General features: G+C 33.5%; 2 protein-coding genes across 2 annotated transcripts; one reads left to right on the top strand and one right to left on the bottom strand.

The window, feature by feature from the left end:
* The first annotated feature begins 421 nt into the window (after window positions 1-421).
* LOC117113650 (WD repeat-containing protein 55-like) lies at window positions 422-3,866 on the top strand. The gene is made up of 8 exons (XM_033257055.1): window positions 422-602; window positions 1,500-1,615; window positions 2,080-2,186; window positions 2,391-2,551; window positions 2,752-2,858; window positions 3,001-3,100; window positions 3,209-3,378; window positions 3,514-3,866. Exons 1-8 carry the CDS (start codon window positions 540-542, stop codon window positions 3,761-3,763), a joined length of 1,074 nt encoding a protein of 357 aa, XP_033112946.1. The 5' UTR covers window positions 422-539; the 3' UTR covers window positions 3,764-3,866.
* LOC117113654 (cytoplasmic FMR1-interacting protein 1-like) lies at window positions 3,847-26,898 on the bottom strand. Its single transcript, XM_033257058.1, has 28 exons — window positions 26,770-26,898; window positions 25,819-26,033; window positions 25,372-25,449; window positions 24,625-24,726; window positions 20,859-21,040; window positions 19,141-19,366; window positions 18,421-18,528; window positions 17,507-17,722; window positions 16,999-17,118; window positions 16,043-16,120; window positions 15,653-15,867; window positions 14,913-15,060; window positions 14,121-14,268; window positions 13,582-13,664; window positions 13,059-13,132; window positions 12,623-12,719; window positions 12,015-12,091; window positions 11,268-11,496; window positions 10,288-10,487; window positions 10,065-10,152; window positions 9,577-9,720; window positions 8,976-9,066; window positions 8,327-8,530; window positions 7,972-8,066; window positions 7,506-7,744; window positions 6,995-7,112; window positions 6,704-6,751; window positions 3,847-6,537 (listed from the first exon to the last, which is right to left on the bottom strand). Exons 2-28 carry the CDS (start codon window positions 26,023-26,025, stop codon window positions 6,367-6,369), a joined length of 3,786 nt encoding a protein of 1,261 aa, XP_033112949.1. The 5' UTR covers window positions 26,026-26,033; window positions 26,770-26,898; the 3' UTR covers window positions 3,847-6,366.
* Window positions 26,899-27,382: the final 484 nt, after the last annotated feature.

Raw genomic sequence — 27,382 nt, 5'->3', positions numbered from 1 at the left:
CCGTTATTATTATATTATGTGTTAGGTATTAGTCCGATCTAATTAATTTATTTACTGCTTGTTTTCTTTTTGTAAAGAGCATTGAGGCTTTTTGCGGAATGCGCTATAGAAGTATGGAATTATTATTATTATTATTATTATTATTATTATTATTATTATTATTATTATTATTATTACTATTACTGATTATTATTATTATTAATTCTGTTAATTTTCTGTTTCCATTAATTGAGGCTTTCATGGGAGCTATAGAAAAATCAATTATTATTATTATTATTATTATTGATTATAATACAAAAAAAAAAAAAATACTAGGCCATTTCCATTTTGTTGCGCACTATACGTTGCATTCTTTGTTGCTACGTCAAAACCAGCTAGAGGGCGGGCTTTTATTATAATTCACGTGGACGTGTAGGTAGATTGTTTATGTTTTGATGAATAGAAAACCAGGGGTTTAGGCATACGTTTATGGTCTAACTTGGCTTTACAATTTAGAAGTTCATTATTCGAAATAATAATAATTTAAAACCTTCTTTGTTATGTCGTCATCATCAGACGAAGAGGAACAGGAGGATCATGAAGGAAGTTCGCCGGAGGAAGAGGTTAAGTTTTTTGCCTGTTGTTTTGTCAGACCCTCTCTTTCAGTGATTCAGTATAGGCAGGAAGCTGTTATCATGGGTGGAAACTGTTTCTTCATGGCTTGTACAACTGGGGCAGGAACTGATCATCGTAAGGCTAGCCCCAGTAGTTATTGTTATTATCATTAATATTATTATTTGTATATCTTAGTTAATTAGGCCTGATGTGACCATCAATATTATTGATGAGAGGCGGCACAATAATTTGTATTTATTTAATTTTTAATGATAAATAACAGAATAGAAAAACCAGGTCATCATTTGCCTAAATTATAATAGAATATCAGATATTGGATCTGCACAACTCACAGTCTTTTCAGCGTGCATCAAATAATATTTTCAGAAAGATCGGGCCCAATTTCAAATTGTGCCCGATCGTCTCGTGGGACAGAATCTTAGACAGAATCATTTCAGCCCATGCCATGACTGTTGTTTGTATTTGTTGATGGTGATGTACCGAAGTAATAAATAAAATCAATAAATAGGCCTATATGACTATTTTAATTACGATTCTTTTAAGAATAACATATTTAACATTTAATACTGTATTAGGTATTGAGATACCTATATGTTAAATAAATTTGGAACGCAATAATAAATCAGAATGAAAGTGGGCCCAAAAGTCTACACTCTGTCTTGGCTGATCATCTACACCAGTTGGGCCCGGTCGTCTGGAAATGGGCCAGATCGTTCTGGGCCTGATCGTCTTGTGTGCCTGATTATCTGTCACCTCTGGAGTGCACCCTCACTTATCATTAACTCCCCTCCACCGTGTATGCAGCCTGTTGAGCAGTGACCCTTGAATGATTCTCTTTTAGGTACTGTACTTGTAAATTGCATTATTTCAATTATTTATTACAGATTGAAAGTACTGTGGTACCCCAAGCTATTGAGTCACATGACCTTGTGTTGGATCTATCGTTCCACCCCGTACAAAACATACTTGCTGCCGCTCATATTGATGGCACTGTAATAGTGTGAGTGTCCAATACCATCCCCATCATCATTGTCATCACCATGCTCTTCATTACTAACAATCTTCCACATTATCATAATCATAATTATTATCTTCATTACCATAATATGGTATATATTCATCATCATCATCTTCATTGTTATCACATTCATTTACGACAATTTTTGTTATCTTCATGAACTTTTATTTATATTTATAATATAAACCCTCTCCATCATCTTCATAATAGGCCTATATCGGGGCCTACATATTTTTCAAGTTCTTTATTCACCTATATTTTTTAACAATTTTCATTCATTCAATTATTTTATTATTTTATAAAAAGTTTTAAGATACAATATTATGTTGAACATTGAGCTAAGTCTGTGTATGTGTGCAGTATATTGAATTAAGTAAGTTTCTTAAAATGAGTACAAGAAGCCTAATTATTTTATTAATTACAAATTTGTCATCCTTCTTAAAAAGATATTCTATTAAAGAGGAAGAAAGCAGAAGTAAACCTAAAGAATTACTCCAAATAAATGCACATAAAAAATCCTGCAGAGGATTGGCGTTTTCACAGGATGGGAATTGTAAGTATACATTAAATTTTGCTCAGATATTTAAAAAATGTATTCATCTTTCTTTTTGACAGCAATAGCGACGCCATTGTTTGGCCGATGGGAGGGCCTGGCTAATTTCCAGTGGCATCCAGGGGTGAACCCATGGTGGTTGAGGTACTAAAATAAGATATAGTAAATAATGCGAAGTGTTTTTTGCTCTTTGTTTTCTTTCAGTACTGTTTACTATATCAAAAGACAAAAGTATTAGGGTCGTTGATGTTGAAAGTGGTGCTGTTAAATATCAAATGCTAAAGGCTCATGAAAACGCCCTCTATAGTGTATTAGTTGTTGATGAAAAGACTCTTGCCACTGGAGATGATAATGGTGTGATACAGGTAAGTTATTCAAGAATTTAAAAATATAATTTTTTATTTATTGATTTTGGAACAGTTCGGTTTACGCAGCTGAGTATTACACTGTGCATTAGGCTTGTAAAATGCATGCGAGTTTGTGCACTGTCTGCTGTTCTCTTTTTAATCGTTCATGTCAGCCTATTTTTAAAACACTGAAGTAGTTGTTCACCTATCAATTTTAGATATGGGACACACGGAAGAAAGAGTCGATCATTAGCTTCAAACAAAATGAGGATTATATCAGTGACATGGCAACAGACAGTGAGAAGCGCATCCTCCTAGCAACAAGGTAAGCACATCCTCATAGCAACAAGACAAACATATCTCCCAGCTAAGTGCGTCGTCCTAGCAACAAGCAAAGCGCATATTCCTAGCAACAAGGTAAAATATCCATCTGTCTGATTTTTAAATATAATTCATTATACTTTCAGTGGTGATGGGACACTGTCAGCATTCAATGTCCGAAGAAGACGATTCGACCTACAATCGGAAAACATGGAGGATGAATTGATGACGGTTTCTATAATCAAAGTATATAAACCATTATTATTTGATGGGAATAAAAGAACCAAAAAATATTTTGTATTATTTAAAAGAAAAAGAATGCAAGCATGTTTTGATGTTATCTTTTTCTTTCAGAAAGGGAAAAAAGTTGTGTGCGGTGGAGGTGATGGTGCCCTTAGCATCTTCAACTGGAATGAGTTTGGCAATATCAGCGACAGATTTCCCGGGCACCCGGAATCCATAGACTGCTCTGCGAAAATTAATGAGAACATTATTTGCACTGGATCTGTTGATGGAATGATAAGGTAACATCAGCTTGAGTCATTTTATGTGTTTAGTAAAAAGTTGATGATTATGATTATTAATATTTATAAATTATTGTATTATCTTATTTTGTGAATACTAATATAATTTTCGGTATCTTCATTTCTTTACTATAGAGCGGTGAATATTCTACCAAATCGTTTTATGGGAATAGTCGGTGACCATGATGAGTTCCCTGTAGAGGCGATTGATGTCTCATCAGATGGAGTGTTTTTAGCAAGTTGTTCACATGACCAAAAAATCAAATTCTGGAATGTGTCCAGTCTAGAAGATATAAATTTGAGCACGAAACAAAAAGCCAAAAAGACTGACAAAACAAAACGCCTGAAATCCTCAAGGAGTGATGACTTTTTTGCTGATTTATAATTTATGCATATAAAATGTAATCTTTTTATTGTATGAACTGAGAAAATGGTACTGTACATTCATAAAATGACTAAAAGAAAACATTAAACAAGTAGTGATTGTATTTCTTCATTCTATGTACATACATCGCCTAAATAACCTGTTAATAAGGTAGTGTGATCAACATCAGATTTAGAATGTTTGAAACGGGGCGGGGGGAACATTTTCAGAATAGATAAGCGTGTAGTGCTTATTTCAATACATAACCTTGATATGCATTGAAAATTTAAAATTCCACCCCTACTGGATCCGTGTCTGAACATTGATATAAACCAAGCCGTATTGGTTATAACCACCATATATTAAGCAAAGATTTCACAATTGCACCAAGGCTTATTCCTATTGATACATCAACCCTATTTGTTAAATAACTTCCCACACCATAGGGGCGCTTTGAAATGCGAGTGATACAATTACACATTCACTAGTCAAATTGTTTTTGTTCGGTGGTTAAAATCGTCTTTAGACATACAAATGCAATATGATCACTTTAATCGATTAGCCTTGGCATATTATATAAACACACTACCAACATTTTTTTACAAATACTACATAGAAATATGATTCTCGTAATAATGGAACAAAAAATTATAAAGAGTTAAATAGTATCCAATTTTCATTTTGGACAATTTACTACAAAAAATTAAAGACATACCGCCTATGTTGCTAACAAATTTTATTTGCATTGCTGTGTAGCAGGGGTAAGGGGGCCCACCATCATGGAAAGCACCCCCATCAGGGATAAAAACAATTTGTAGGGGAGAAAAACATTCTGTAGTTTTTTACAAATTTGGTAGACTATTAAATCAATTAAATAAGCCTATGGAAACCTCTAAATTGCCATATCACTTTCAAGAGATTTTGAGCGAACTGTGCCACCCCTGCGCACATTATGAAGTTATCGGCTGTTAATTAAAATGAGAAAAAGATGTCCGCATCTATTAAGTAACTTTTGTGTAGACCCTTAAAGGTGCTGTTAATAATTATACCATATATTTTAATGTCCTATTACTTAGCAATTTAAAAATTTTATGTATTTTAAGTAGACGACAAGATGCAACATAGTAATAGATATTTGGGTGGCCTTGCCAAACCAGGTTTTCTATTATGCATCACATTTTTGTTTACATGTTTACCTCTATAAAAAATAGCCTTCTAGAAATCACCCTGAATCGTTTAGTATTTATTTCACTACACTTATAGTATTTTGAGGCTACAATATGTTTGCAAAATTCCTGAAGGTAGCTGGTGGTCAGAAGTTACTTATTTGCATAAACAGTGCCTCTGCTCTCAACAGAGCAATAGACTCAATAACAGCTTTTCTTTTTTAGGGATGTTTAAATTGGCGGGTATTAAATCGGTTTAAAGGATTTTTGTAATAAAGTCTGTACATTAGCAAACAATTATCTTTAATATCAATGTTTCTTTTTAGTATATAAAAAATTTTTTCATATAATTAATTTTTTGACGATTTTCAATAATTCATTACAGACGGTATATTTTCAATAGCCAACAATACCAGTAAATATTTTACCCAAGTGCATAATTTGTATAAAGATGTACATACGAAAGAATAAAACAAGATTATAAGTTATTAATTATAAGCACAAAAATTAGCTTTATCATCTAGAAATAATTATATAAACAAGGCAAAAATGCAAATATACAAATTTAAATCATTTCTTTATACCATATACTGTACAATATTGTGTGCAAATGACACATCACGGTAAAATCCAATGTTAACTTGTTACAAAATTCTGTATAGGGAACTAATCTATTTGTTGTTATTTATATTATTTCACTGACTAGATAAAAGGCATACAGAAACCCTTATCAATCACCTGTGATTTAAATTAATATACACAAATATCAAAAATTGTTAAATTAAAAGTAAAACAGAACATGAACTACTCTGAATTAGTACAAAGTATAGAAGTATAAATAAAGAAATTAAAAATAAAATTGATTTGGAATCAAAATAAATATACAAAAGAAAACATGTCCATCTAACCTCCAAACATTCTTGGTAAAATTAACATGTTCAATTTTTCTAAAAAAATATTGGAATCCTTATGTCATAGTATTTAAATGTCCTTAAATATCCTGAATGTTTACAGTTAAAACATCAAACACAGCTAATGTTTGCTGTATGGAAGGGTACTATTCTCAGCTAAAATATCTTGGTTTGCATTTTCCCTGCAATGTTTAAAGAGGATACATAGCTTGGATCAATTTTAACAATGGTCCTCTTAATTTAATTTGCAATATTGTCATTAAAATATCTAGAAATGCAAGGAATACCATGAAATTGTTCCCCAATACCTTAAAAAAGTATCGCATGCTTTTTTGATACTTTAAAGTTCATTATAAAATTATGAAGGGTAATCCAGTTTCAACTGGTTTTTTTTTGTAGTAACAATATGGAATCAGTTCATTTGCCAGTTCAAACTAGCTTAAACTGGTTTATTGCAACCAGTTCATTTAAGCCAGTTTAAACTGGTCTCTTACAAGTAGGCACATTTGTTTTAATATGTTTGCCAGTTTAATGAATGAGGTTGATTCTAGTTGGTACCGTCAATGACTGATTGATGAACAGGTGGCTGGTAGCACCTGACTTGCTCGACAGGTAAACTGTCGCTATCTCCTGGTTTCAGGAATTTATGGAGAACAGAGAACACCTGGTTATTGAGAAGACGAAATTTCTTGATCCTGTCAACAAGTCGTCTAATTGACTGGAAATAGAAGAATAGAGTGTTAAACTAGTTAGACATAATTACTATATAATACATTTATGTTTCTATAATCTAAATATATTTATTATTAAAAATATATGTTTATGATTTAAACTTTAAAAGAGAACTAGCAAAATGATTTTTTTGTTCTAGAGGGGAATTTTGATATGCCATTTATAATATAATCAACCTTAAAATCGCTTTTTGGCAATTTCTTATGGAGTTATAGGTCATTATATACGATTTAATCGTGACGTCACTGGCGAAAAAAGTAACAAAAGATCGTGGAAATAAAACCGCGTAGGGTATCCGCCGCGTACAATCTTATGCTGAAATGAATCATATAGTCACTAATGTAACAATAAGAAACATTATTTTAATGTACAATTAATTATACAAGAGTTCAAGTTGTTGACTTACCTTTGAGCCATAGATGTATGAGCTGTCTCTTATACACATCTAGATGTGTATAAGAGACAGGGTAGCTGAAATCCAAAGCCTCAAAACGTCTTTGTTGACCCAACAAAGTAATCAAGGCACACCCTGCCCAATGCAAGCCCTCACCAAAACATTCTCTGTAAACAAACAAGCAACAGCTTGGTAAACAGTCGGGAAAATCACAACACAAAAAGCAAAAGAAAGCACCATATCATTATATATATATATATATATATATATATATATAAACTGCTTTTAACGTTGATATCTAACAGGAAATTGGTGTCATGAAACCAAATCAGAGAAAGTGTGCCCCTATATGCACATCCTCAGTTTCCAGTAGAGCACCATTCCTAGCTGGAATCAATGCCTGAAGGTTGAGTGTCCAAGCCACAATTATCGAGTTCAACCTACGACTGAATGAGGTCATGTGGTTTTGTAAGGGCAGCTTATGAAGTATACTAGGAGTCGACTGTTCCATTAATTATATAGGGATGTTCAGACTGTATAAAGTGGATTGTGATACTTACTCTGTTGTGAGTTCACCTTTGGCAAGTGGAAGACAGTAAACAAATTGAATAGCACTCCAAAGTCGGTGGAATTCGTTGCACTCATCAACATTCATGACTCCATTCGCAGGTGTTGGACCATGCCATATGGGATCATCTAAGTAACTTCTTATCCGCGTCAGTACTACTTCAAACAGAGTCAGACCGCAACAAAGCCGCTCTTTAGTCAGAAGGTCGCCTTCTTTTGAGTTTATTAATTGCTGAAAAACAGAAAGATGCAATGTTTGCACTTTGATACAAAACTGTTGAATGCCCATATATAGTCATAAAGTGCCTATATTTGGTCATGACATGATGTCATCATGATCATATTTTTGCATGTCTCATGTTTTTCTCTTTATAATGATAGTAAAACAATGTAACAGGAATTGATTGATGATAGAAATAATAGAGTTTACAAAGAAAATAAAAGTGTTAAGATTCTTACTTCTTGTGTGCCATATTTCTCCATAACACTAACAACTTGCATTGGTGCATACTTCTGCTCAAGTTTCTTCACTTTTGCTTCAAGTTTGTCTCCCTCTGAAATATAAAAACATATCCAGACACACAGGTCAAAAATTTAATTATATTTATATATTTCATATTGAATACACCAAAAGACAATTTCTTAGTGTTTTTTTTTTCTTTCTTTTATGAATAGTTATCAAATTATTTTCTTTGCACAGAGCGTGCAGAATGGCTTAAGGTCTCATCCAAAAAATGGATGAAAAAGTAACTGATAATTAACTCTCTCATGGATGAAGAATGAATAAAGAAGGAATAAATTTAGGAGTATTTACGTTGTAAGTACTGTTTTGGGATGATGTTCTGGAAAGGTGCTGCATGCAGAAGATCACACACTTCCTCAATGGCAAGATTCTGCTCAATCAGCTTACAGAACAGGATGCTGTTTCCGACCTCACGGAAGCTTTGAAAGAGGTTGGTCCTCACATCTGGGTACTGCACAATGTCTTGAAGTTGAGCTGCATAGTAGCTTATTACACCTTTAATTAAAATACAACAAAAGTATTGTTATGTCTACATTCTTTTGGGCGAATCAAGTGGCCGAGCCGTAAGGCAGGGGTGCTGCTAACTACAGCTTTAACATCGGCGCTGGTTCAATCTGCTCCTCGCCCTGGGTTCGGTTGGTAGAACAAAGTCTTCTCGGATAAGGACTTATGCATGTCCAGTGTACACACCTTGCTTGTGTGCACTTTAAACCCATTGTATCTTTTGGAAGAGTAGAGGGTTACCCCGATGCTATGGTTCATTTTAGCAACTGTCGTCGTAGAATAATGTGAATATGTAGCTACTATAAGGGCCTTTTTATACCGGCTAGCTAGTCATGGACAACTCCCATAAGCAATTCAGCATAATGACGCTGCTAGTTATGGGTTATTCTCCTACTTCTACCTCTATTCTTGCGTTTACACCTCTAATCTCACTTGCCTGGACACCCATAAGCAAATTTTGGTAGCCTACAAATCTTCGGCATGATTTCCATCAAAATCTTCACGTACTGGAGAATGGTTCCCTGAAGCTGCAATGAATGGAAACACTCAATATTGTAAGTTTATCAATATTAATTATTATCACAATTGTAATTGTTAAAATGGTCCATTGTGCAAGCGTCGTCGCATTGTGTTCTTCATAGAATTGTGTCGGCCGCCTATAAATCCCTATTTAAACTCCCAGTTCATTATGGCCTGATTCTCACGAGAGCCCTAGTATCCGGATCAGGAGCTAACTGTTAGTGCTAACTGTTAACACCTGCGTGAGAACGGCCGATCGGTTAGCGCTAACTGTTAGCGGTATCCGGATATGCTAACGGTTAACAAGCGCTATCGGTTAGCAAGTTGAGGGTGGTTCTATCATCAACCAATCACATGTACGCGTTTACAATTTCCAGTTTCTTATTGGCCAGTGATTCGATCATATTGTTGGTATCCGGATCGGGATTTTCTCGCATGGACGCACGGCAGCTAACGGTTAGCAGGATCCGGATCCTGCTAACCGTTGTTGCCGTGTGAGAACATAGTCTAACACTCACCAGACTCTTTACCACCTTCAAAAGTTCCTCCATGACAACTGCGATACCCTGGTAACCAAGGAGACGTACCATAGCTTGCATGTGGGGAGCTCCTACAAAGCTGTTACACAGGCTGTTGATGTGACGGAATGCTTCATTCAAGTGCTGAAGAAAATAGAAATTACAATGAAGTTATATGGTGGAGTGCATATTGTTGGCATTTAATATGCTTGGTCCAGGTATGCATTTGATACATTTTGGAGGCAAGATTTACCTTTTGGCTAAATCGTACTTCTGATAGCAATGGAATTTAAATAAGCAGAAGGTTTTAGCAAGACAATGGCTAAATGACATGTGGTAAGTATACGTTAATAAACCCAGAAATAATTTATTGAACATTCTTAAAATATGTGTTATGCTGAAATGAATCATATAGTCACTAATGTAACAATAAGAAACACTATTTTAATGTACAATTAATTATACAAGAGTTCAAGTTGTTGACTTACCTTTGAGCCATAGATGTATGAGGGCGCTGCTGTTGGAGGCCTTTCCCTGTTAAGAGCTTCTGCTAGAGATAATGATGTTCTAACAAATCTAAAACGGAACAAAAAAGGGTTATTTTTTATTCTACTTTTACATTCAACAGAAAACACACCAATTATGGGATGGATTTCATACTCTATTTTTTTAATGACTTATACAAACTGATAATAAATATAGATAACTTACCGATCTGTAGCGGCATTGTAGCAGAAGTTAGGTAAAAAGTCGTAGTTTAATTCCCAGAAAACGTGAAGGGTTATTCTACCATATGGCGCTAGAACATTGTGGTTTGCTTCGCGGAACATCGACTCGAAGTCGTTGAGTGTCATATATTTGCTGAGTAGCTGATGTGTAAGTCGGTTAACTTCGTACAGACAATCAAGTTCCTATATAAAAATGTTAATTTTTTTTTAGTTTCTAAATTAAGGTGGAATATGTTAAGACATATACTAAGATTTGTTGAAAATGCACCACCAATAACTCTGTTATCATTTGCAGAAAATAACTCTACATTTCTTCCTGGTAGACAGGGTAGACACCAAATGAGTTTGAATCTCATCAAATTATGATCTTGCATGTAGAAATGATTTGAACATGAACGATGATATCGTAAGGTTAAGAGAGATTGCTTTAAATAGAAAAAGTTGGTCAGATATGTTTTATTAGTCCAATAAGAGACTCACCAAAGATTGAAATGATATTTTGAACTTTTGGTTTTTGAAGTTCAATATATATTTAATTTTTTTTTATATTAAGATTCTGTTTTTTTTTAAAAATGCACATAAATGTTGCAAAATTGAAACGTACTAATAAGTTTATCTACCTGTAGTAAAAAGTACATTATCATTAAAATTATTCTATAAACATTGAAACAATTACTTTTATGGAATCAAAGATGAAATTAAAATCTCTAGTGATGTTGGTAGCCTATGAGTGAAATACATGGAGAAACCCTATAAGTGAGAATGCCCCTTGGAAAATTAATGGAACAGTTATTGGCTACTGGTATTCTGCATAAGTCACCTTGAATCTCAGCCAAAAGCCAACTGTTCCATTAAATTTTAAGGGGTATTTTTAAATTAAATAAAACTAGCAATAGTCAGATAGGTTTATCCACAAAAAGGTAGATTAGCAACATAACTTTAAAGCTAAAATTTCAAACTTACTATGACCCCTGTGATGTCACCACTTTCAAACCTAGCAATTGCAAGGTCAAGACTTTTTTGCATCGCTGTATTGACACGTTGTGTGATCAGTCGGTTCATATCAATCGATCGGCCTAGCAGCTGAAGATGACGCTGTCTTAACAGCGTTGTGTACTTGTTCGGATGTGGAAATCGGATTGTGATATCAAATTTCTCGCATTCAGCACGAAACCGTTTGTCAAGTAGAATACTAATTGAAAAACAAATTACAAAAACAACCATCCAGTGAATAATTATTTATGTTATAAGTGAACCGATGAGGCAAAGCACTTTATTACAGCAAATCACAGAACAGTACTCAGGATGTTTATTTTATAACAAATATGTGTAAGCTCTCTAATTATTAAGATGGTATAAAAAAAAAAGTAAATACCAAACTTAAACAATTTTATCATCTTCCAGAAACCATCTATTTCCTTTACTAATCTTCCCCTTACATTTTCTGTTACAATATATTTTGACCTTCATTTGTTTTCTGCCAAAAAACTGATATTTGTGCTTTTGGGAGTTTGGATAAACCTCACAAAATAAAAAAAATAATAACAGCAATAATAATAATATTGATAATAATAATTATAAAAATAAGTTCTTGCAAATGAAAATCTTGATTAAAATAAGAGTGACAACCTACATATGTCATCAAAATGATAACTTCACAAATATAAAAGAATGTTTTAATTAATAAGAGAGAAAGAAGGGAGTGCTAACCTTCCAGCTAAGGCCTTGTAGTGAGCAAAAATCTGATCACTAAGCTTGTAGACCAACTGATCAAAGCACAGGTTTACCTGAAAAATGCAAAAAAATAAAATATCATTATCAAAAGAAGGTAAGGAATAGAGTAGTTGTTGAGAGAGAGAGAGATGATTCAATGAATAATTTAAATACATCTATCAGGCAATGGTGAGATGGATTAATGGAATAATTACAATGAATAACCAGGAATGGTAGAAGAGATAAATAATTGATTATGAATAAATTTATTATAAATTATGGATGAGTTAAGCTGAGTAAGATATGAGAGAATAAGTAGGAGGAAGAAACAGGAACAAAACTGACAGATCAAATGCATAATAAAGACAAATGGATGACTGAATAATTAAATTGAATCTGTCAATGGAGCAATGGATGAATACATAATTAAAATTAATTTATTGATGAATGGAGTGAGTCATAGCTAAAGGGAGTCATGGAGGAAGAATTGAATAATTAAACAAATCTGTTGATGAATGCAGCAATGAATAAGTAAAATGAATAAATTAAGAAATTAAGAAGAGAGATAATTATTGTTATTGACATGAATTGAGCAGTGAACAAACCTCAGCTTCAATTTCATCATAGAGGTACTGTTTCTTGAACCTTGTGAGGGCGTACTGAGCACTGTCGCTGTACAGGTCTAGCGGATACAAAATGTACCTACGGAAGTAATACATATAATATAATAATGGTATCTTGTGTAGCACCAGTGTATAGTGCATATTTCTTAAAGAAATATATTTACTTATACACAGTGGATGTATGAGTCTGGGAGATGAAAGCCTAAAGGGCACAAAGGTGGAGTATGTTGTCCTTATGTTGCTTGGTTGCTTGGTAAGACAGATTCTTTTTATATTTTCAAATGAGTGGGCATTTCAATGGGGGGAGGGGCAGTTTTTTGAGGGGGTATTCCTTCTTGCATACACACACACATCTAGATATGCCACTGCTTATACATAAGGTGCAATGCAGGTTATATAAAATAAAAATGTTACTTACTCCATCATAGATGCGTCTTTCGTTTCCAGAATGTGATCGGTCAAAATCCAGGGCATTGACATTTCAATTGGAAACTTAACAAAATGAAACAAAAAATCAGTAAAGGTAATAAAAAGAACTTAATTATCTTTATAAGTTACAAGGTTTTTTTTTTTAATGTGTAAGTGTGATATTTCATTTCATTTCATTTATTTATTTCAATTGGAAACTTAACAAAATGAAACAAAAAATCATTAAAAGTAATAAAAAGAACTTAATTATCTTTATAAGTTACAAGTTTTTTTGTTTTTTTTTTAATGTATAAGAGTGATATTTCATTTCATTTCATTTATTTATTTCGTCCACAATACATTAAAATTGACAAACACAAGATAACATACAGCAAAAAACAACACTCAGTTGGCCAACCAGGATTGCCAAAAAGTGAACTGAATCACTGTCTAGTGACTGTCCTAGTGGCTCTCCGATATGACATCATCAATGCTAAAATGAACATTGTAATTACAGTGGAAATGAATCTTACCTGAATTCGGTCACCCATTGTCATCTCCAAAAAGAACTCTCTATACCAAAGTTGTGATAAATCGCAACACTCCTGTAGAGTTTCTAAAGAAGAAAACAATATTTTTTTACAAACAAAAAGAAACAACAACAATAATAATAATAATCAATATTTATATAGCGCCTAATGTTCATAACCTCTAGGCATATAACAACAACATAAGGCAGGGATGCAGGAGATGGTGACAATCAAGTGGTCTCGCCCATCGATGTCAAAGTAACGTCGCAGTCTCAATGTGGCAATTTACAAGCAGGTAATCCACAAAAGGCAGCATGCTGGGCTCCGGCACTTTCCACCACAGGAGCAGCCCGTGGCTCCACTACCGTGTGCTACCAAGACGACGACATTACCTTGAGTAAGGAAAAGGTGATATCACACCCGAAAACCACAATAAACATCATGCAAAATTAAACAACAATTAAATTGCATACTTTATATAGGCCTAAAAGTTTAAAGGTCATCTTGAGGTTTTAGATTTCACCACAGACTGATCCACATACCTGAGAAGCTCAGAAGATGATGGTAGAAAAAAGAACGCTTATGGAAGGCTTCAATGGTGGCTAGAGACTTCTCGTCAAGATCCTTGCGCATCGGCTTCTTGCCTTTGTCCCAGAATATTGATTCAAGCATTGTTCGCATCATGTACAACTACAAAACATCATCAGAAATCAATCCAATTATAACTATAATTCCCTATTATAATTTAATCATTGAGATAATCGTTACAACAATTTGCAATTACAGATTACAAATACTGGGCTCATCATCTCCTAATTTAATTTTCATGTCATTTTGATTAAACTGGACTATCAAAGATCAAAGTGATTTGTTTTTAGTCGGGACACAAAATTCTGGACTTTTACAGGATTGAAAACCAGAAGTCTGAGATTGAAAGGTGGCCACCACAAGGGCAGAGAAACATTTAGTTATATTTGCTTTTTTTGACTTAAACCTTCCTTTTCTTAAGCCTGAAATGTTATAATAATAATAATAATAATAATAATAGTTGGATTTGTATAGTGCATTATGCGAAAAAGCCTCTATGCGCTTGGTGATTGAGCTCTTTGAGTTTGAGTTTGTTTAAGTTTATATAGTAGTAATGAAGATGATTTGTCAGACCTATTCAGGTCGTTGGAAGTCCAGAACCAACCAACAACAGGAGAGTTTTCTCTTTCAATTAGACAAACCAATTTAATAAAAAAACATTATTTGCATACAAATTACCAATTAAGTTCTTTGCTTCAGGGAGAAAATGAAACATACATAATATATTGATGTATAATTATTTTTACCTGTGTACTGCTAGGCCCAACTGTTCTTCTAGGCACTGCCACATTATAACCCGTCTTTGGGTCTTTGTCCCCCTTCAAGCAGGGATCGTTCACAGGCTCCATCCCATTCTGCCAATCAGCGCATGTTTGTCTTATTGCCTGTAGAATTCTAAAATAAAAATTAAATTAATGTTAAACACAAGAAGTAAATAATTAATAAGTTTTACTAGTCTGCAGAGTATTATTAGAAAAAGATGTTCAGGTAAACAGTGCACTTCTTTAAGTGAACAGCTTACATGTTCAGGTGACCAGTGCACGTCTGGTAAATAGTGCACTTTTCATGTGAATAGTGCACTTTTTGAGGTGAACAGTGTGCTTCTTAAGGTGAACAGGGCATATCTTCAAGTAAAAAGTTCACTTCTCCTTAAAGTGAACAGTCACTTCTTTGGGTGAAAGTACACATGTTTGCTCTTCTTTAGGTGAACCATCCACTTCTCCAGCAGAAATAAACAATAAATTAGTTCAATAAATTAATAATAATCAATAGAGCTAGTTCTAATTTTTAGATCTAGTGCAATATGGGAAGCCACTCTCATAGTGCACTCACTGTAATCCATGTTAAATTGTATTCTCATATTAATGATTTTGTTTGTATTGTAAACTGGAAATTGAATAAAATAAATAAATCAACAAGAGCCTAGTAGGTATGCTCGTGGATCTGAAGAACTAAAAATTAAAATGAATAAGACAATTTCAGTTACGTTTCTAGGACGGGTTTCTTCTTTTTGATTGACATCCGCAGAGGTTCACGTAGCTGAACCTGGACAAAATCCTGAATCTCAGCATAAACAGTCCTCACAATTGCCTCGTAAAATACACTTTCCATTCGGTTCATCAGCACCTGTAAACCCTTGATCGTTGCAATGACTTCGATCAGCGCAAACTTCTCATTACTACTGTAGTTGTATCGTGTTGACTATAAAAAAATAAAGCATATTTAAATATATAGAGGGCACCTTCTAATAGTGATTAGCATTTTTATATATTTAAAAATTTGTATTTCATCTCATCCAACAGTGTAAGCATTGATAACAGGATAAACTACACGACATAAACAATGTGTTTTCTCTCAATGCTTAAGTTCTACCTACCCTCTCATATTCTTCAGCGCTTTCAGGGATGTTTGGATTTGAACGTTTATCGGCAGGATGAATGAGTTTCCATGAATACTGTGTGAATAAAAAAAATATATATATATTTTTAATTTTTTTCATAACTTTATAATTTCACATTGTATAAATAATTATCAAATTTATATATACCGGTATATTTATTTTAAGAAATAATATTTGTTAAAATTCATCAGGCTAAGACAACGATCCAACCTTCTTCAACAATGGACCTTTTTGCTAAGCTGCACCCCTTGGATATTGTTGTGAAGGTATACAAAAAACATGTTCTGGTCTTTTCTGATTGGTCAGTTGTTAAGTTTGATTGACACTCCAGAAAGTTCTATTTTATGTATGGATGCTGAAAAATCTGACTCACAAAATATTAAGTGTCAGATGGTGGGTGGAACAGTTATGTATACAAATGTATTAAACTAAGACATGTGCATTAAATACCAAACTAAAACCTCTCTTAATCAATTTCACCCTAAATAAAATGAATGTAAACAAATCCTTTTAACTGGATCATTTCTTCGATATTATATTTTAATTATTCATCAAAATAATTGTTCTGTTGCTTTCTTTATAATACGGTACCTGTACTATCATAAAGTGTTTTAAATAGTTTGTCAGACCTTGTGCTACCAAGTAAGTTACAATATTAACAGTACTATACAATTGCCTAACCAGACACACACCCACCAGCGGTGTTACCAGAAATTTGCTGACAAGGGGTCCCAGCCAAGGGGCCGACGAAGCCTTAGTCGACGGCCCGGTATTACTCCCTTGTAGGATTCAGGGAGAGAGTTTTTATGGCTTAGTTTGATCCAAATGTGTTTTTAGACCACAATACTAGTGAGGGGGGTGGCAATTTCCACCACCACCACTGACACACACACACACACCTAGCACTTTCTTATATAATGTTCGCTTCTTACCAATTCTGCAACTAGTGATGTCCAGGCACCAAGCAGTCGTAAACCTCGCAGTGCTAGATTATAGAGGGCGACATTTTCAGCATCACTTCTTTGTGTTTCCTTCTGTGCCGTGGTAACTTCCTAGATTTTAATTTCAAATTATTAAATTCATTATCATTGTTCATTTTGTAAGGAATTTGTTTAATTTACACATTCATCTTTATAGTACACATAGTGAAAATCACCAAAAAAATTAGGGCATGGGCTTAAAGACAAGATGGGCTAGCCTACTGTAATACAAAAGAAAATAGGCAGCCATAGTAGGGCACGGGCTTAAAGACAAGATGGGCTAGCCTACTGTAATACAAACAAAAATACGCAGCCTTAGTAGGGCACGGGCTTAAAGACAAGATGGGCTAGCCTACTGTAATACAAAAGAAAATAGGCAGCGTAAGGTACCACTGTATACAACAATAAGACTTAAAAAATCAACAGATACACATGAAACACCCTAGAATAGTAGGCCTACCTTGTTACTGTGTGTGGCCAACTCACTAATGTAGCGAGTATGGTGGTCCCGGACGCTGGGAAGTTGCTCAACAATGTTGTACTGGGCGCTATGGTTCAGGCTTCCGCTTGAGTCCACACTCCACACGGACCTATGACTCTCAAAGTTCTCACTTTTCATTATGTAAGAATACAGTGAAATCTGAATATCACCATATAAGGGTACAACTTCTAAGTGCTGCAAAAGAAACAAATTAAACATATGAATAACATTAATAATGCTAATAAAAAAAAGTGAATAACATTATTGTCTATTCCATCACGGCAATAACAATTACTATCAACATTGCAGAACCCGCTGCTTACTTGGACTTGCATTCAACCCTGGCCATCAGGCGCAAGCTTGGTGGTCTAGAGTTATGATGCCAGGCTAGTGATCTGGAGATCGTAGGTTCCAGTCCCTCCCGAGACTTGCGATTTTTTTTTGCAATTGTTTTCACACGTACAGAGTATTCAGTAATTTCCACTATCAACATTAATAATGATAATAATAATAAAATATGAATAACATTAATAATGATAATAATAATAGGAATAACATTAATAATGATAATAATAAAAATACGAATAACATTATTAATGATAATAATAAAAATATGAAAAACATTTGATAAGAATAATATATGAATAACATTATTGATGATAATAATAAAAATATTATAAGTATTAACATACTTAATGGTAATATTATAAGTATTAACATACTTAATGGTAATGTTATAAGTATTAACATACTTAATGGTAATAATAATGAAAATAACAATACTAATATGACATGCCTAAATATGGTCATGATGACATCACATCATGGACATATTTAGGCACATCATGACTATATATAAGCATACAATATTTGATAATCTGGATAGAGCTTACCTTGAAAAACTTATCTATCTTTGATAAGCTGAATTTCTTCTTGCCGCCATCCAATTTGTAGATGCTGACGTCTTTACCATCCATAAGGTAAAGGGCAAAGGCCATGACCTGTTAGTAATAAGAATAAAACTTGATTTAAATGGATTGTACAAAATTTAAAAAAAAAGGAGATAAAAATGTGGTGGTAACGAAATAAGATTAAAAATATTTTGACTGGATGAGTGGTAGGAAGGGCAATTAGGAAGGGAATGAGATAAAGAGGGGGAAAGAGGAAGAAATTAGAACAAAAGATGAGGACAAAAAGTGTAAGAAGGAAAAAACCAGAATGACCTAGAGGACACAATGTGCAAGAACAAGATTTTAGAGGTCAAAAAGAAATTGATTAGGAAGAGGTGGATGAGACAGAGAGGAGAAAAAATAAGAAATTAGAACAAGAACAAGAAAAAGTGTAACAGGAAAAGAATGAGAAATGATAAATGAAATAGGAAGACAATTTTTGAAAATAAAATAATAAGGAAAGGGAGAAGGAGGAGGAAGTAAAAGAATAAGAAGCAGATAACAAAAGTGGAAGATGAAAAAAATATATATATTTGATAAAAAAAAAAAAGATGAAAAGGAGAAAGAAGAAAGTTATATGAGTTGATTATAGGGATTAAGTGGAGAAAGAAGATGAAAATGATAGATGAAAATGGTAGGAAAAATTGAGATTTAATTGTTTACCTTAAGTAGCATGTGTTTTTCCTGTGGTAGCACATATTGCTTGTTCTCATACATATCGGAGCAGATATTTACAATGTCAACAAGAAGTTCCTCGTGTCCTTGGATTTCCTGTATCTTACTTTTTAACGTTGTGGTGATCTTGTCATTAATTGCCAGAAACAGTGTCACATTCTGCGATTCCTGGATCGACTGAGGGGTGGACATACGCTTCAGGAACTGTGCAGCTCTTTAAAATAATAGAACATTAGTTAATATTAGTTAATATGAGTTAACATTAGTTAATATTAGTTAATATGATTTTTAAATTCAGCACAATTTATGAAATAAAAAAGTTGTTTACACGCAAGTAAAAAGAACATTCATGGATTATCAAGGAAATGCTAAGGCAATTGGAGGTAAAGAGTATACAGTTTAGAGGAATGGGACTATGAGATCAGAACATTACAGCTATTGTGTTTTGTGTTTTCAATGGGGCTGGATTTCTTTTATTGAAAACCATAAAGGTATCATAATATGTACTATCAAAATTATTAAGTTAATAATAATATTATGTAAGTGAAACAAGATGCAGGTTAAACAAAATCATGCTGACGAAAAAAAAAGAAGTGCACTGAAGCCCCTCTTGAATGTGATCCTGTTAATTGAACAAAACAATTCTTTACACTTTTCCCATTCAGTGCATGATCTGTACGGTTCATTATTTCAACATTCGGAATGAGTTATTAATAGAAAGACACAAACATTCAACATGCAAGTAGATATGCAAACACAAACAAAAGTGTAGTTGACAAAATGTGCTACAGGAAAAGAAAACAATGTTAAAAAGTAGAATACATGGTCGATGTTCTTCAATCTTTTGATTCATTTATAATAAATAATATAATAAATAATCATGTTTTCATCAATTTGCATTATTTAATTTATATAAAGAATATGTGCAATTTACAACGGCACAATCAGAAGCAAATGAAAATGTAGATTGCTATGCCATTTTTAAGCAGAAATAAATAAATGCTAAAACAGGTTCAAATCAGGTGAACTTTGGCCTTTACTGATGATATCTTTGTAGATCTGCTTCAAATAAAATATAATTCATTAAGATAAGAAAATTTTAAATTAACATGTAGCTTGTAAAATTAACTAAAATTAAAAACTGAATAAACCATCTTTTAACTAAAAATATAGCAAAGCATTAAATAACAAAATTAAACAAGAGTTCCAAGCAAAATAATGCAGTAAACTAAATGAGACTTTAGTGAGTCAAAGCTTTAAAAAAAAACAAAAAAAACAAGCACATGCATGATGAAGCAAAAGAGCAGGAAGAAAAGGTTAGTTTCGATATGTGAACAAGTGGTGTTAGAGAGAGGGTTAAAGTTGGGTTAGCATATATGTGGACATGTGGTGTTAGAGAGAGGGTTAAAGTTGGGTTAGCATATATATGTGGACATGTGGTGTTAAATTTAATGTACAGCAGAGTTTAAGAAGATGTTGTGAACATGTGGTGTTAAATAAGGTGTACAATGGCGTGAACAAAGGTGTTAAATGATGGTTACAGCAAAAAATTATCAGATAATGTGAACAACTGGTTTTGAATAATGTGTATAGTAAGGTTAGGCGACAATGCAAACTGGCTGTGTTCATATGGTGGGTACATTAGAGATGGTTAGCAGATATGATAGGTGGGTTTATGAAGGGTAGGTGTGAAATAGAACTCAAACCTTCGATACTGAGCATAATCATTCTTGATGCTGGCTTTGATGTTTTTGAGGGCATCTAACACTGCAAACATGTTCATGACTTTGCCAAGGGTAAGCAAATAGGCTTCCGACACAAAATCTTTGCGTCGTTCAGGATGTGATAAGCGCTGGAAATCTTTGTAGAATAAGTCTATAGCTTTTTGCTGGAATAAATAAGCAAGTGTTGGACATTGTATTATGGCTAAAATGGCCTAAACCCTGATAGCTTATTAACTATACTCAGACACTATGGTGTTCATGAAATTATTAAGAAATTGAAAATAGATAAAACAAAATTTAAAAATTTCAAAAGCTCAATCATTTGATGAATACCATTTTGGCTGAAGTGATTCTTATGAATGAGCTACAAGCATGTACTAATTTGCTATATCATGAATATGCATCAATTATGTATGTACAAATTTGCATAAAAGATATGATGGATATGCATAACTTCTTACTGACAATTTTGCATAATACAGAATATGCAGCGAAATTATAATAAATCATGAATATATATTCTATTACAACTAATTTGCATAATTCATAGTTATGCATCAAGTACATAATAATTAGCATAATTCATGATGCACACCAAGCTTGACTAATATTAAATAATGCATCTGCATTCTATGAATTATTCATGAGGTTACCTTTTGTAATGGGAATAATCATTACGGATACTGGCACGAACGTTCTTGATGCTATCTAGCACCATGAACATATTCAAACATTTACCAACCGTGAGGAGGTACGACTCGGAGACAAAGTCTCGTCGTTTCTCCTGGTTGCACAAACGCGTGAAATCCGACACAAACAAGTCTAACGCTTTTTGCTGAAAACAGAACAGATTTGCATTGCATTCGACAGATTAAAAATACATTGATTAATTAGTTTTTGCTAACTTAAGCCAAAACAAATTTTAACCAACCAATAAACCATGATTTATTTACTTATACTGTACACACTTGAACTTTGACCTAAAAATGTCAATAAAAATTTGATTAACATTACGATGTTTAATTTTACATGCAGGATCCAACTAAAAATGAGCCATTCAAATAAAGTTTTTTATAAAAATGGATAAATGTTTATGTTTAATTCCTTGTTCAAACCAGAGACAATGTGAATACAACTTAGTACTGAGCTGCTATTCAATAGCCAGACCATATCTTTATTGAAAGTTAATTGTGTTTGTAGTCTCCTTGAAAATACAAGTGCTTCCTTTTGACCAGCAAATGTTGGCCCCCACGAGGGTAAGCTTGCCAGCATAACTCACTATCCCTCTACTCGAGGAGGAAGTTAACATCATTTAAAATGATTTAGGAGATTGTATTGTCTGTTATTCTTACAGTATGTACGAACAGATTCAAACTGTTTACAACATTAAATATTGTTAGTTCAGCATGGAAAACACACACTAAACAATATTTGAGCATGCTACCTTACTCTCTCATATGCCACAAGTTAAAACTTCCAAACCAATAATAAAATGGTATGAATATTTATTTAATCTACATACATTCAAACCCTCTTTATAGAATATTATTACTTAAGACAGAATGTTGTATCTTGCATACCACATAGAGGAATTTCTATTAGTTCCATAATTGTTACACACCACTTCATTACCGTAAATGCTCAAATATGCGCTGCGGCGCTTAACAGTAAGTGTTTTTGCAGGCTTCTGTGAGGCGCTTATTCGAAAGCGGCGCTTATTTATAAAAAAACATGTTCGCGTGGCGCTTGCCATGCATTTTCCTATGTTAAATACAGTATCTCGTGTATTAATGTAGTTCAGTAGGACTATCACACTGTAGGTACTATGTCATCGTGAATAAACATTTATAAAGAAATGCTGTTGGTCTTCATTTTGTTATTTATTTATTTGAACACTGTGTACATTGTATTTAAAACCCTGTTTCTCAAAGTGTTATATAGGCCTACTTGCGATTAAGCATTGCGACGCTTATTCGAGTGGAACTTAGATAAAAAAAATCATGTTTGGTATGGCGCTTATTCGAGAGTGGCACTTATTTGAGAGCGGTGCTTATTCGAGCATTTACAGTATGTCTAATTGTACAGTGTTTGTGACCTACTGTACGATATGATTGCTGAAATTAATTACAGGCAGGTTCACTGCCCAGGGCAGGCCATTGCTATCATTTTAAAATCTTGCATCTAATTTAAATTTAATATCGATAATAATTTCATTTTTTTTATAACTGAAATCGTTATTTACCAATGAAGAGTCATGGTGTGTGGGAAAAATGTTAAGCTCCTCAAGCTTGGGAAGGGCTTGCAAACAGTCGATGTAAATCTTCTGGGAATTTAGGTGATTTATTTTCACATTTAATTTGAATTATAAAATACGACCAACTCAAACCCACTAAACATGATATATATCTGGCTTACATCAAAGTCATTCTCAAAAATATATTGTATTTTAAACATATTTTCTAAAATGAATGAATGACAAATTCATTATTAAAGTAAAAATAAAACCTTATATAAAATATTGTTATTTTATCATAATAATGAAGTCTAAGTTAATTAATAGAGAAATTCATTTCAAATGTTCAAATGCTTCAAGGATTACAGGGGTAGACCACAAACTAACACAATCAAAGTACTGTACTGTAGTTGGTGGTTGTTTATGAAAACTAAAAAGCATTCAAATACACACAGTTGTGGTTATGAACTTTTTGTGTGTACTGTTAAAAAATAGAGAAATGAGTGACAACCGATAATTATGAACAATGAAATATAACATTTAGGATTCCACAAACTAATACAAGTTACTTAAGTGTTAGTTCATGGTGTGAGCGGCGAAATAATTAAGTCTAGTACTTCAACGGCCTTGAATGCATTTGCTCTATTTTACTATTTTCATTGTAATTGGTCAAGAGAATAACAGATATTCACACCTAGTATTCATGCCTAGTTCTAAAATAGAATAACTTTATTATCAGGGGCGGATCCAGAAATGTCCAAAAGTGGGGGCCGGAAGCGGGGGCCATAAGTTGGGCCGATTGAGATAACACTGTCGTAGGGGGTCTGGGGCATGCCCCCGCGAAATTTTTCTGTTCTAGACGCCCGAACATAACATTTGAGGCATTCTGGGCTATAATTTTTTTCTTTTTCTCTCTTTTTTTTCTTTTTTTTTCTTTTTTTTACCTCCCAAAAAGGGGGGCCGAGGCCGGGCCGGCCCCCCCTAAATCCGCCCCTGATTATTGAAGAAGAGGAAGCTGTTTGGATCAATGAAAAAGTTTGGTTTCTCAAATCTGAGGTCGGGTTTTCAATCCTTCATGAATTTCATTTGTGTCCTTAAGCAAGGCACTTTAACTACACTGCTTCAGTCTAGGGTACTAGGTTGGAGTAACCTGTGGTAGACTAACATCCCACCCAAGGATCTCATCTCCTTTACTGTAGTGAAATTGAGGATAAGCTCCAGTCCTATGGGCCTTGCCTGTGACTCGGCAAAGGATTTCCCTTTTTACTATAATAAACAAGTGAAAATGGAACTTAAATGTTCCTCTGAAATGAGAATTCAGTGTATAATTGGATTTAATTGGTCAAGACCATGTCTGCTTACTCAAGAAAAATCCTTAATGTAAATAATGAAGCTACACAACACAATATAAATTTGGACCATTATTAAATATTAATACAGTATATCAAAGAAAACACCATCTAAATAAATGAGAAAACAACATCTAAAAAAAATAACAATTTTATTAGGGCTTACCTGGAAGTAGAACAGGTTTACGAGTTTTGAGACCTCAGGCTCCAAAGCCTCAACAAACTTCTCATATATCTCCACCCTGTTAGGTTGTGAGTTAGATTTGATCTGTAAAACAATAATGCAATATTATTGGTAAGGAAATGACAGATATTTTCAAGTTTGGTTTTGTAGAAAAGTTCTGAACATTGAATTTATTTGCATTAGCAGAAAAGCAGATGGCCTACACCACAGCTTTAATATACAAAATGCTATTAATTAAATAATTCAATAGAAAAGAATAGCAAAAATAATAGTCATATACAATTGTTATTTTGGAATTATATTAATATAAAGCTAATAAGTTCTTATTGTTGTCGATGTGTGACTGAATCAAAATAAAGAATTAACAATAATAAAAAATAACAGTAACAATTAATTTATAACATTATTGATAGTGATGACGATGATGATAATAATAACTGCCCAAGCATGACTGACCAAATTTAAGAATAATAAAAATAACAATCAATATCGATAAAGATGACAATGATGATAATGACAATGAGGATGATGACGATAACAATAATAACAATAACAACAATAATAAAAATAATAATACTGCTGCCCGAGCCTGACTGACCAAAATCAAGAATTAATGATAATAAAAATTAAAGTAATAATTAATGATTATAACAATATTGATAAAGATGATAATGACAATGGCGATGATGATGATAATAATAATATTAATAATAGTAATAATAGACTTACTGCTGGCATGGCACGCGAACAGCTTCTCCATGTGTACAGCATCACAGCATACCCATGGCCCTCCTCAAGTAGTTTGTTCTGAAATTTATACAAATATTTATGTAATGATTTCAAAATTAGAACATCAAAACTAAGGGTAGATGCAGAGAAGGGTGCAATCACATCATCTGCTTAAAAAAAATAAATAAATTGTATATAAGAAAAATACTTCTTTTATTGTATTGTTGAAATTCCTACTGTAGTACGGATAACATTTTTAAGGTATGAGAGTGCAATTTCCGGGCACCAAAATTTTCTCACCTCGACCCCAACCATGTTGTGGCTGATGTGGTATTGACTCTCAGCTGACACACCCCCTACCGCATATCTGCCCCAGTATTAGCAATATAATAATTCACTGTAAGCAAAAATTTGACAAATTGAATGTTGAATAAATACCAAACTCACCATTTCTGAATGTACAGTTGCTTCTTCAATGTACCGGGACATGCCCGTCACGAAAGCTGTCCTGTCTTCGAAATTGGTGTCGAAGTTAGCTTGATAAGTGATTGACACCGCCGTCGCTTCAATGCATGGCTGCTGGTCTGGTAGAGGGAGCTCTTCCAAAAGATCCACATTTGAAAGAGCATCCTCCAACGATACTGTGGTCGACATGTTTTCACCTAAATAAAAAAACGGAAGGTGAACAAAAAATGGTAAACAGAGGGTGAACAGTGACTAAACAGAGACTTCTCAAGCTAGTAAAATGAATTTCCGTAACTATGTCTTCAAATTTCAATAGTAAATGAAAAATGTTCATTTTCTCCCCCACCCATCTTTCTATTTTTTTAGGTGGATAAATATATGTTATTGTAAACAAATGATGAAACAATATATTTATAGCATAAACATGGGATGCAGTACTTCGTGGCGACATGGTGGGAAAAGTCTAGGTAAAGTTTGATTATATTTATAGGTAAATAAAATGTTCATTTATTGTTAATTTAATATACAGTAAATATTAATAATTTAAATGAAATACGAATATTTACAGATATATATAGCTCAAGTTAATACTACTACTACTAGTCTAGCTTACTTACTTACACAGCAGAACAAGGAGAATACCTCCTTGCACGCCTAACCATGGCCTATCTTACTAGGACTAGCCTAGGCCTACTCTCTAGCTACTGTAGGCCACCCTACCACGATTACTACCTTGCACAAAGTGTCAAATTGCCGTTCATTGTTTATGCAATGCTGCACCAGCTCCCTAGCCTACACAGATATGGTTAGGTAGTCACTCAGGACAGTAGCGTCCGACAACATTTGCTTTGTTTCGAAATCAAATACTACTTTCAGGCTCACGAATAAATTCAATAATTTTCAAAAGTGTTGTAGACAGAAATATTTTCTTACCTTAGAGAGGGGTTCCTATAAAAAGCATGCAACCTCAATTTTAGGAAACTGTCTTAAAATCTTGTGTGAACAACATTCGTCCACACCCAAGCAATGGGCAACTAAATTCAGTGGATGACCATATTTCCGGGTTAGAGAGGGCGCCCCACAACTTAGTTGTTAGTTACCAGTCAGGGGGAACAGTGAAATTGTAATTTCACTGTTCGCTTCCTGGTACTGTACAGTGTAGTACTGTTAAAAAAAATCAGAGAAAAATAACACAGTAGTTTCGAATGTTGTAAACCAATTTTATACTATGGCTGTAAATCGGTAGATTTATGACTTAGTATAGCTCAAAGTCCATTGCATCAAACTGAAAAAGAAACTCTTTGAAATATAATGTTTTGACATCTAAACTATTGCTCAAATAATTAATGATGATTAATAATAATAATAATAATAATAATAACAATAATAATAGTATATAATACATAAATAGTATAGTACATACTCCAAGTATCGAAATGCACGCCATCGTGTCGGGATTTAATATTTCGACATCAATTATGTCATCCCTAGGAATTCCTGATAATGACATAATTAATATTGAATCCCCGACACGATGGCGTGCATT

The sequence above is a fragment of the Anneissia japonica genome, unplaced genomic scaffold (genome assembly GCF_011630105.1).
Source record: "Anneissia japonica isolate Jap-2015-1 unplaced genomic scaffold, ASM1163010v1 scaffold1665_len535045_cov187, whole genome shotgun sequence".
Classification (NCBI taxonomy): Eukaryota; Metazoa; Echinodermata; class Crinoidea; order Comatulida; family Comatulidae; genus Anneissia; species Anneissia japonica.
This window is presented reverse-complemented; position numbering and strand designations above follow the sequence as displayed.

Coding starts and splice junctions, on each gene's coding strand:
- LOC117113654 (XM_033257058.1), bottom strand. CDS start 26,025: ATGTCGACCACAGTATCGTTGGAGGATGCTCTTTCAAATGTGGATCTT. Junction 24,727..25,371: donor GTTCGCGTGCCATGCCAGCA/GTAAGTCTATTA, acceptor ATTGTTTTACAG/ATCAAATCTAACTCACAACC. Junction 6,538..6,703: donor ATTATATTATAAATGGCATA/TCAAAATTCCCC, acceptor TTCTATTTCCAG/TCAATTAGACGACTTGTTGA.
- LOC117113650 (XM_033257055.1), top strand. CDS start 540: ATGTCGTCATCATCAGACGAAGAGGAACAGGAGGATCATGAAGGAAGT. Junction 603..1,499: donor GAAGTTCGCCGGAGGAAGAG/GTTAAGTTTTTT, acceptor TATTTATTACAG/ATTGAAAGTACTGTGGTACC. Junction 3,379..3,513: donor TCTGTTGATGGAATGATAAG/GTAACATCAGCT, acceptor TCTTTACTATAG/AGCGGTGAATATTCTACCAA.